A 10,499-nucleotide genomic window follows, 5' to 3' on the forward strand; every position below is an offset into this window, starting at 1 on the left:
TTCCGGGATCATTTAACGTTCTGCCGAAAGCATCCTTGATTATAGCAACTTGAGGTTTGAATTTGTTCTTCAGTTCCTTGAGCTTACGATATGCTGAGCGCGTCGGCCCTTTTGATTTTCCGACTCCAACTCCTTGCACTACTACATTCTAAAATTTAACTAAATCTTAGAGTTGCTTATGATTTAGTTAATTTATATAACTGATTTATTCTAAGAAACTGAAATAAAACTAAAGAAATTAAATATTCTTGTAACTGATTCAGCTTACAAAAATAAATTAATTACTACCACCAAACAAGAGCTCTGGTGGCTTAGTCGTAAGGAATTGTCTTGCCAAACAAAAGTACAGTGTTTGAATCTACCAGCTTAGCAAGGGAAAGATGGGAAATCTCCTCCTGTATAATTTACTGCCTCTGAAAATCTCCTAGAGGTACACAACATCAACACAACCACACACACAAAAAGCTTTGTTACTACACATCTTCAAATAAAAATACTTTAGAAACCGTATCTATGCCACCAGCTGCTCCACTTGTGCTCAGAAGGATGAGCAATCTCCTCCCATGTGATTAAGGGCCTCCGAAAATCTGTTGAAGCTATGGGTTGGTTCTGACTATACCATACACAACAAAACAATTATATTTATCTATAAAATTCATTCAATTTTTTTAAAATTTCCATTCATTCATTGTTGCACTTCTCTCCCCGACCACCCCATCTCCACCCCCATTTCATTCTTCTCCTTTAAAAGCAAAACTCCTTCACTGGTATACAATTCCCCGGCACACCCCTACCCCCACCCCCACCCCGAGTACACTCCACTCTGCAACCTTCATTCCGGACTCTTATGATAATCATTATGCCCTAAAATATATTACTTTTAAACTGTTCTCTCCCTCATCAGCTTCAATGCAGTATACATAATTTATCCAGTTTTTCTCAGTCTTACCCTGAACCTGATGTCAGCCTCATTCTACAACAGTGGCACCATACAGTATTTGTCCTTTTGTGACTGAGATACTTCACTCAGCATAATGTCCTCCAGGGTCACCCATTTTGAATAATATTGCATGAGTTCCTTGTTTTTCAATGCAGCGTAGTATTCCATTGTGTGAATATACCACAGCTTCTCTATTCATTCGTTTGTTGATGGGCACTTAGGTTGTTTCCAACTCCTTGCTATTGTAAGTAAAGCCACGATAAACATGGGTGTGCATATATCTGCTTGGATGTCAGTTATAGTCTCTTTGGGGTGTATTCCCAGTAGTGGAATTGCTGGGTCAAATGGTTTCTCTATTTGCAACTTTTTGAGAAAGCGCCACACCACTTTCCACAGTGGTTGCACCATTTTACACTCCCACCAACAGTGAATAAGGGTTCCAGTCTCTCCACAATCTTGCCAGCATTTGTTGCTTGCTGTTCTGTTAAATTTTGCTATTCTTACTGGGATGAGATGATATCTCATAGTTAGTTGTCTTGATTTGCATAAAATTTATTCCATATTTTTTTAAAGCTCATTGCCACTGAGTCAGAACCAACGCACAGCTAACCTTCCACTGGCTTTTCAGAAGGTATAAATGGCACAAGAGACTGCCCATCATTTTCCTGTGGAGCAGCTGGTGGACTTGGACCACTCATCTCTGGATGCAACTCCCTAAGGGCGAGGACACCCGAGCCCATATAATACACAGAAGAATAAAATACAGATACAAGGTCTTAGGATTCATTTCTATAACATATACCTTTGTTCTGATGCATTTAAAAAAATCCTATGCAGTACTTCAGTGACATCAGCAATCTTTAGCCAACGTATTTATTCTTTCATTGCCTTCCCTTTCAGGAAATACAGATAATTCCTTATAGCTGTCCATTTTTCATTTGTGCAAACATGACTACAATATTCACTGAAGAAAGGACTAATTATACTTTCCTAAATTCCAAGCAAGTCCACACTGCTTCTAGAATACAGCCTTTTTTTTAATGAAAGAATATTTGAATCACTATTAGCCTCAGTTTTATTGACATTACCCATCAACAAATGAATGGATAGTGAAGCTGTGATATAGTCACACTATGGAGTACTATGGTACTGAAAAACAAGGAACTCATGCAGTATTATTCAAAATGGGTGACCCTGGAGGACATTATGCTGAGTGAAGTATCTCAGTCACAAAAGGACAAATACTGCATGGTGTCGCTGTTGTAAAACAGGACTGACCTCGGGGTTAGGAGAAGACTGAGAAAGATGGGTTCAATAATGTATGCTGCACTGAAACAGATGAGGGAGAAAACTGTTTAAAAGGGATATGCGATTAGGTATTTTTGTCATGGCGGGAGCCCAGAGTGAAGGCTGCATAAGTGGAGTGGACCTGGGGGGAGCGATTGTAATACAAGAATTTTTCTTTTACTCTTCCAAGAGGGGAATGTACTGGGGAACAGGGGTGGGGGTGGGGTAGGTAGGGTTGGGAGAGGAGAAAAGTGCAATAATGAATGAATGGAAATCCAAATTATCTGTAAGTTTTCGTTGAAATTAATTTAAAAAAATTTAAAAATGCAACATTAAACTTGAGGATCAGTGAGTTAATTCTATGCTCTTAATTCACAAGAAAACTAAAGTCTAGGAAAAAAATCCATTATATTTAAATGTAAGAAAATAGAAAATAAATACTTATTTGATTTCTCTCAAAGTTAATCATTACTTCTAAAGAGAAAAAGCTCATAAAAAAATTCTCTCCTTTTTCTACTTAAAGTATTATCTCTGCTCCTAAATACATTTTTTTAATTTGGGCACATTTTTAATGGATTCTAATTTAAAGCATTATCTGCCATAAATCTTTTCACACAGACATCAAAAGACAAATATTAAAAGTGTTGACAATAAACAACTTTTAAACAATATTTTAAGTAACTATTATATTTTAATAGTTCCAATAGATCAGATATTTTAATAAACCTTATACAGCAAAATTCTTACATTCATCCTTTTTAGACATTCTTATGCCTCTTACAGAATGAAGGAAAATTAAATCTCAAGGATTTTAAGTCATGAAGAACCAGTCTTAGAAGCCAAAGCCAGCCCATTCTTTAAATTCTTTGTAAGGGAAAAGTTACCTTAATTCTCAGATTACTCAGGGGTAAAATGAGTGAAATACCCATCTCACTGGGCTGTAGGAGAGAGGGCATGCCATATGAGCACTAAGTAAATATTCAAATCCCTTTCCTCTTGCTCTCCTCTCAGACTGGGCCAATTTTACACTCCTAATAAACAGCCACTTTAACCTACAAATCCAGGGGGTTTTTTGCTGCTAAACTCAACTTTAAAGTAAATTTTAAAAATTATATCCCTGTACCAGGGTTCTAGAATTCAGGAATATAGGTACATAACGTAGAAGAAAATACAGATAATTTAAGAATAATCCTGTAACAACCATTGGAGACCTTTTTTAAAAAAAAAAAATAAATATCTGAACTGTCACAGAATGCCAAAGGTTAAAACTTTAAAATGTTAATACAAGTATGTCAGAAAGTTTGAGAAATATCTTCCTAAGCTAAATTTGGAGGTATCAGTAACAAAGTAGGGATTTTAAAGACATTTTAAACTCCTTTGATAAGCACTTTTTAATTGTTCTAGAACACTTAGACACAGGATCCCATAACTCACCTGCATCATGACTTTCAGACGATCCAAAGGGGCGGTGCTCGTTCGAGAGACAGCACCTGCAACACCTCCGGCCAAGAGCTGCCTCCACCACTGTCCAGACAGCTTCTCTTCTTTCGTGAATTCATCTGGAATAGTCAAACTATCCCCTATGTCAATTCCCTGTTAAAACAGAAAGAAGAACCTCATGCTCCTCTATTAAGTCTAGAACATCCAAAAATACCTACGATGATTGCATGAAAAACCTATGTGGTTTGTAAAGCTGCACTCAAATTACATTAAACAAAACAAAAACACTCCAAAACACTTTTTTCTACAACTATGTATGCAAATTAAAATATAAGAGATTACCCCAGAAGTGCTTTGTCTTAGTGAGGAATCATCTTTTCCACTTAAGATCAGTTTTGTTTCTTAATAAATACACCGAGCCCATTTGAGCATGCAGCCTACTCACACAAAACCAGCTAAACCACAAGAAATTAAAATTAACAGTAATTACAAAATTAAAAGACCAAGAATTGTAACTTCATTGCCACATTTCAAAATGGAGGAAATTGTTCTGACAATAACATTATCTGAAAACAAGTTTGGAAATATTTCATAAACTTCCTTTAAAATTTCACCTACATTGTATTTTACTGTACAGTATATATTAAATATATAAAATGCACTTAAAGCAACTGAAACTTATTTTTATGCAGACTTTCCATGGATTTTTTTTATATATAAATTTGACCTATAACTTCAAAAATACAGATTTATATAACTGGCTAACAGGGAGGGATAATTTTAAATCATCTCCCAAATTGATCCTAAATATTATTAGAGACTGCAAACACACCTTGAAAGTAAATACAATTTTATGGTAATATTCTTAGTATTTTATTATTTCAATTATAACTACATTGATATAATTTCAATGACAAAATAGAATATACTTACACTGATATAATTTCAATAATAAAATAGTTAGGTTTATAAAATTTTATATAGGTAAGAATATAAAGGTAAGAAGCAATGTTTGAAAGTCATCTTCTTTCCTTTTACCGTTAATAAAATGGGCATGTGATTTTTAACCTTAAATGTTTTCCACTAGCCCCAAAAACATTAAGAAAATATGAGCACATAATTATACCTTTACAAATGTACAAAATTTACCTAGGCAACTGACTACTAACATAATTATTAATAGCAACGTTATTTTATACTCGTATTTGAAAACACATTCATGACTAATAATTTACAATGTTCTGTGTAGGACTAGGCATTGTTACCAGCGGCAATGTGAATTCTAGGCTTTCATTAAAAGAATGAGATTCTTTTAATGTCTTTGTATATATCAAATTTACTGAAATCCATGAAGAATAAAGACAACAAGCAGATCAAGGGAAAAACAAAACAAAAACGAGAGAATTCCCATTGGTTTCAGGAGCGGGGTGCACAATATATAGAACTTTTATTAGAATATCAATGGAATTTGATAAAAAATTCAAGGCTTTTTAAATACCAGCAGGTTTAAAATACTTCTAAGATGAGCCAGAAAGATAATTATTTTAACCTTCAATGACTTTAAGTATTTTCCTTATGCCTGAGATAAATCTAGGCATTCTGATTACAGAAGGAAAACTTCAGAGAGATCATCCTGGCAGTTGGGGCACTGAGATTACCTAGGCAGTACTGTAAAAGATAAAAGTCTTTTTCTTTCATTTCCCAAAAGCAAAACAACCAACACATCTCCTGCTATTGAGTTCTGACACTGCAGGATGGAGCAGAACTGTCCCAGAGCATTTCCAAGACTGTACTCTTGATAGGATGCCTCATCTTTCTCCCAGAGAGGGTCTACATTTGGAATGACCAACCTTTCAGGTAGAAGCAGAACAGTTGCTTAAATATAGATACACTTCCAAAGGCTATTCCTGAGAAAGGCACATCATACTTAGAAAGGTGGAGGGTTGGCACAGAGGAAGACCTTCAACCAGGTGGATTGATACAATGGGTTTGAGTGTGTCAGAGATGCTGAGAATAGCACAGGAAAGGACAAGGTTCAGAGCTGTTGTTCACAGAGTCACTATGTGTTGTACTCAACTCGACAGCACCTAACAACAACATTAAAGAAGGACTTTGTCAAAAATATGAGAATCTGGAAAGAATGTCAGAGTTGAGAATTTTTTTTAAGATATTATAGATATATACAGTTAAGGAGATACAGATACTAGCACCTCATGGTCTTGTTATTATAGGTGCTTTTTGTGTTAGCCTAAAAGTTGGCCTGTTTTTAGCCATTTAGCCTCTGGTCTCTAGCTACGTTAACTATAGCCACATGATCTTGAAAATCAGCATCAGCTGAATTGTGACTAGGGTAAGTGAAAGAATGCTTCCCACACTGGGCAGCAAGACTTAAAGACTTGAGCAGGACTTGTAGCAATGAGACCCTGGTGAGAGTGAGACCTTGGTGGTGGGGAGACTGTGGCACTTCTGTGTACAAATGATGGCAAGATGTGATTTGAGGTGGCTTGCATTTGTTCTGGCCACAGTTAAAGGTTAGGCTCTTCTTGCTGGATGTTTGAAGGAGAACTCACTTATAACTGCTCTGAGGCAAACGTTGCTGGATAATTTTTATTTGACTGTTGAACCAAAACCACAGACTGGAGACTTATTGAGGAATTGTGCCTTGGAACTTGGGCTAAAACCTGGACTTGTTTTGAATGATGTTATTTGTCTCCTCCACTCTCCAACTTCCTCCCTAATAAAATCCATTGCCAGTACCATAACTGAGTCTGAGTCAGCAATAAATAAATAAACCTCTTGCTGTTAGTCTGGCTTTAGAGGCACCATGGGGCCTTTATCTGCTTTCTACTCTGGGGCAGTGAAGGGCTGTGCTATTCTTACTCCCTCTGACTCTTTCAGACAGACACTCCCGGCCTTGTGCCTCAATAAACCATTTCCCCCTCTTTAGACAAGTTCTTTTGAATGAAGACGGTACCTATGGTTTATATCTGCAAGTATAAACAAACACGTAACACACACTTACAGTAGAATGCTTCCAGAAGCGGATTATTTCCTCAATGTCTGCAGCAGGGTTAAATAAGAAGTGGTTCCTCCATTCATCCCAGTCCACGGTCATTGTCCCATCAACATCTATGCTGAAAAACACAAGCACTCTGATTAAAGAATAAAATGAAACTAATTTAAAACACTAACATTGTTGGCTATTTTACAAAATATTTGCTTTTTTACAACAAAATATTCTTCATTTTTAAAAAATATCTTCATTCTTTAGTACAGATTGTTGGGAAAGACAGGCAAGTATTTTATGTTCTTGTCAGATAGTTTTAATTAGACAAAAAACGGAGCCTCAAATTACAACAGCATCAACACCACTGCAGGGGACATTTGGGTAGGTTTCCTTGTGTTTGAACACAGTTCTCTTTTGCTTTCTTTTCGTCTTGATCTGTCTATGAACTCTCCCCGCCCTTTTTCTTCTTGGTTGAATGGTCTGAATTTTTTGTTTGTTTTCTAACTCCATGTTTTCCCTAACTTGTTTCAAAGGTGCAAATGTAATTCCTGCCATTTCATTGGTTCAATCTGAGCTTTTTACTATATACATATTATAAAGCCTTAATATTTATATATCTCACCATAGCTACATAAGTATGTTCTTAGAATAGACTAAAACAAACTAGTCCCCTCCTGCCTTATAAAATACTGTTATTACATGCCATCAACCTGCAAGTGACTCATAGCTGACCCTCCAGCAGGTTTTCAAAGGCTTTAAAGCACACAGAAGGAACCTGCCCATCTTTCTTTCTTGGAGAAGCTGGTAGATTCCAACTTCCTATCTTGGGGTTGGTAGCACAACTCCTTAACAGTAGGCCATCTAGTATTTTAGTTCTCTTTTTTACTTTAGCCTCATAAACTGGTCATTATTATTATTATTATATTCATGGTTATTTCTTTAATGGACTGCTCAAATTTCCCAAAGCTCAGAGATGACACCCATAGTTCAGAGATTATCCAAAGAAACACTGCCAAACCCCAAATCCGGTCTATTCCCATGTTCCCAGGTCTGCATGGGCCCCCCAACCTCCTAGTCCAGTTTCCTTCCACCTGCTCTTCTACACTAAGATAACTTTCACTCATTCTTCAGCATATTCAAGATTCTGAGGATCCACTGGAGCTCTGGTGGCCTTAGCGGCAAGAAGTTGGGCTGCAATCCTGAAAAGACAAGGTTCACGGCCACCAGCAGCTCCACAGGAGGAAGATGGACACTATCCTCCCATGTGATTAACTGTCTCTGAAAACCTGCTTGAGGGTCAGTTCTAGCTTTATGGTACAAAACAACAACTATTGTCAAGTGCTGGATATAAAAAGGTACATAGTGTCTGTGTCCCTACAACACAGTGAGAAAAGAAGTACAACAGCAAGTAATAGTTAAAATTCCCTGAGTTCACAGAGTATTTGCTAGGCATTGCTCTATGCACTATACCTGTTATTCATTCATTTAATCCATATCATAAGCCTTTGTACTTACTACTGTCTCCATTTCAGAGGAAAAAAGGGTTAAGACCACAGTCACAAAACACATGAGGAAAGTATATAATTCATGATTTGGACCTGAGCCTTCAGGTTTTAGAAACTGTACTTACAACCTCTAATCTAGGTGAAATAAACAAGTCAAGAGTTATTACTGATGAATGCCAGGATCAGATAAGCAAGCTGCTCAAATAAAGGATGCTACATGGGAGGGGATGTAATGTCGGTAAAGTGACAGATTTCTCTGAGGTGCGAGCTAAAGGCTAATAAAGGGGAGTATGACGAAGGCATTACTGCTTTGGTGGTATAAAATAGCAAATATAAAGGCCTAAAGTGGGAAAAGACTTTGGAAAATTGAGAGAACCTCTGAAAATCACTAGAGGGTCAGCAATGAGTCAGTTCCAATCCAGCGGCAATCAGAGAATAAGTGAGAACAGCAAATGTGGCCACATCACAGTCAACAGTCTCACCTGACTCCTTTCATCTCCTTTTTGAAGTAACAGAATGGTCTAAGAGAGTGGGCAGCAGATAAGAGATAGTCAACATGTGGAAGCATCACTGTGGGGACATGGAAGAACCTGGTGACCGACCTCTTCTAAGAATCAAATCCCCATGCACATCCAAAAACTTCTCCAACAGGGTGAAAAGGGAAGCCATCAACTGGGAAAAAGTATTTGGTAATAAAATATCAATAAGGGACTTATATCCAGAATATATCAAATATGTGAGCACCACAACAAGATAGAGGTTAATAATCTAATTGAAAAATGGGCACAGGATATGAACAGGTACTTCACCAAAGACGACATTCAGGTGGCTAACAAGCACATGAAGAAATGCTCAAAGTCCCTAGCGCTAAGAGAAATGGAAATTAAAACAACGATGAGATATCATTTCACCACAGTCAGAATTGCAAAATTTAACAGAACAGCAAGCAACAAATGCTGGCGAGGTTGTGGAGAAACTGGAACACTTATTCACTGTTGGTGGGAGTGTAAAATGGTGCAACCACTGTGGAAAGTGGTGTGGCACTTTCTGAAAAAAGTTGAAAATAGAGTTATCATTTGACCCAGCAATTCCACTACTGGGAATACACCCCAAAGAGACCATAGCTGACATCCAAGCAGATATATGCACACCCATGTTTATTATGGCTTTGTTCACAATAGCAAGGAGTTGGAAACAACCTAAGTGCCCATCAACAAACGCATGGATAGAGAAGCTGTGGTATATTCACACAATGGAATACTATGCTGCATTAAAAAACAAGGAACTCATGCAATATTATTCAAAATGGGTGACCCTGGAGAACATTATGCTGAGTGAAATATCCCAGTCACAAAAGGACAAATACTACATGATGCCACTGTTGTAAAAGAGGACTGACCTTGGGGTTGGGGAGAGATTGAGAAAGATGGGTTCAATAATGTATACTGCATTGAAAAAGATGAGGGAGAAAACTGTTTAAAAGAGATACGTGATTAGGTATTTTTGTCATGACAGGAGTCTAAAGTGAAGGCTACATGGCGGAGTGGACCTGGGGGAGGGTTTGTAAAACTATGAAAGAATTTTTCTTTTACTTTTCCAAGAGGGTAGTGTTCTGGGGAGGAGGCTTGGGAGGGAAGAAATGTGCAACAATGAATGAATGGAAATCCAAAGTCTCTGTAAATTTTTACTGAAATTAATAATAAATGTACACAGTTTATGAGTCGCAGGCGACTCGACGGCACATAACAACAACAACAACAATAATAAATTTAAATTTAAAAAAATTAAGTTAGACTAAGGAAGGCAATGGATTTATAACCGCTCATGCTAATAACACTATATTATGGCATGGAGGAGGAACAGTGGAACTGTATCCACATTTACAATATTCTTCTTACCAAAACCATTTATGGAGAATAGAAACTGCATTGGAACATGTATCTCTGGATTGGAAATGATCATATTGTTAATATTCTAGCCTTAAACTTAAAAGATCATATTGTTCAAAATTATTTGTTATGTATTTGTTTAAATTTTTCCCTCTTTTAACAAGTGGGATCTAGAGGGAAGAGAAAAGACCAGAGAATGGCCAAAATTATTGGGGTAGCTATTGCTGCCAGTTTAGGGTCTGTGTCAGGAAAAGGAAGTTTTATTCATAAACAGTGCCACCCAAAGGTAATAAAGGAGCTCAGAATTGTTTCCACTGTGGAAAGCTGGGCCACTTCAGTAGACAGTGTCACAGACAAGAGCCACAGACAGGCAAGAAGTAGAGAGGAAGCTCCCACTCACTTGCTTTAAGTGTGGATCTGAAGGACACATG

The 10,499-nt window shown here is 37.2% G+C and overlaps 1 protein-coding gene across 2 annotated transcripts in view; it reads right to left on the bottom strand.

The window, feature by feature from the left end:
• Positions 1-10,499, bottom strand: part of SLC25A24 (solute carrier family 25 (mitochondrial carrier; phosphate carrier), member 24) — an 80,077-nt gene that overhangs the window by 23,317 nt on the left and 46,261 nt on the right. For both annotated transcript variants that reach the window (XM_006882464.1, XM_006882465.1), the window contains exons 4-5: positions 6,690-6,801; positions 3,662-3,820 (exon numbers count right to left, since the gene is read on the bottom strand). In XM_006882464.1, the coding sequence (XP_006882526.1) occupies positions 3,662-3,820; positions 6,690-6,801 (271 nt within the window). The remainder of the gene's footprint in view (positions 1-3,661; positions 3,821-6,689; positions 6,802-10,499) is intronic.

The sequence above is a fragment of the Elephantulus edwardii genome, unplaced genomic scaffold, assembly GCF_000299155.1.
Source record: "Elephantulus edwardii isolate Elephantulus edwardi_28Jun2011 unplaced genomic scaffold, EleEdw1.0 scaffold00020, whole genome shotgun sequence".
In the NCBI taxonomy this organism is placed as follows: domain Eukaryota; kingdom Metazoa; phylum Chordata; class Mammalia; order Macroscelidea; family Macroscelididae; genus Elephantulus; species Elephantulus edwardii.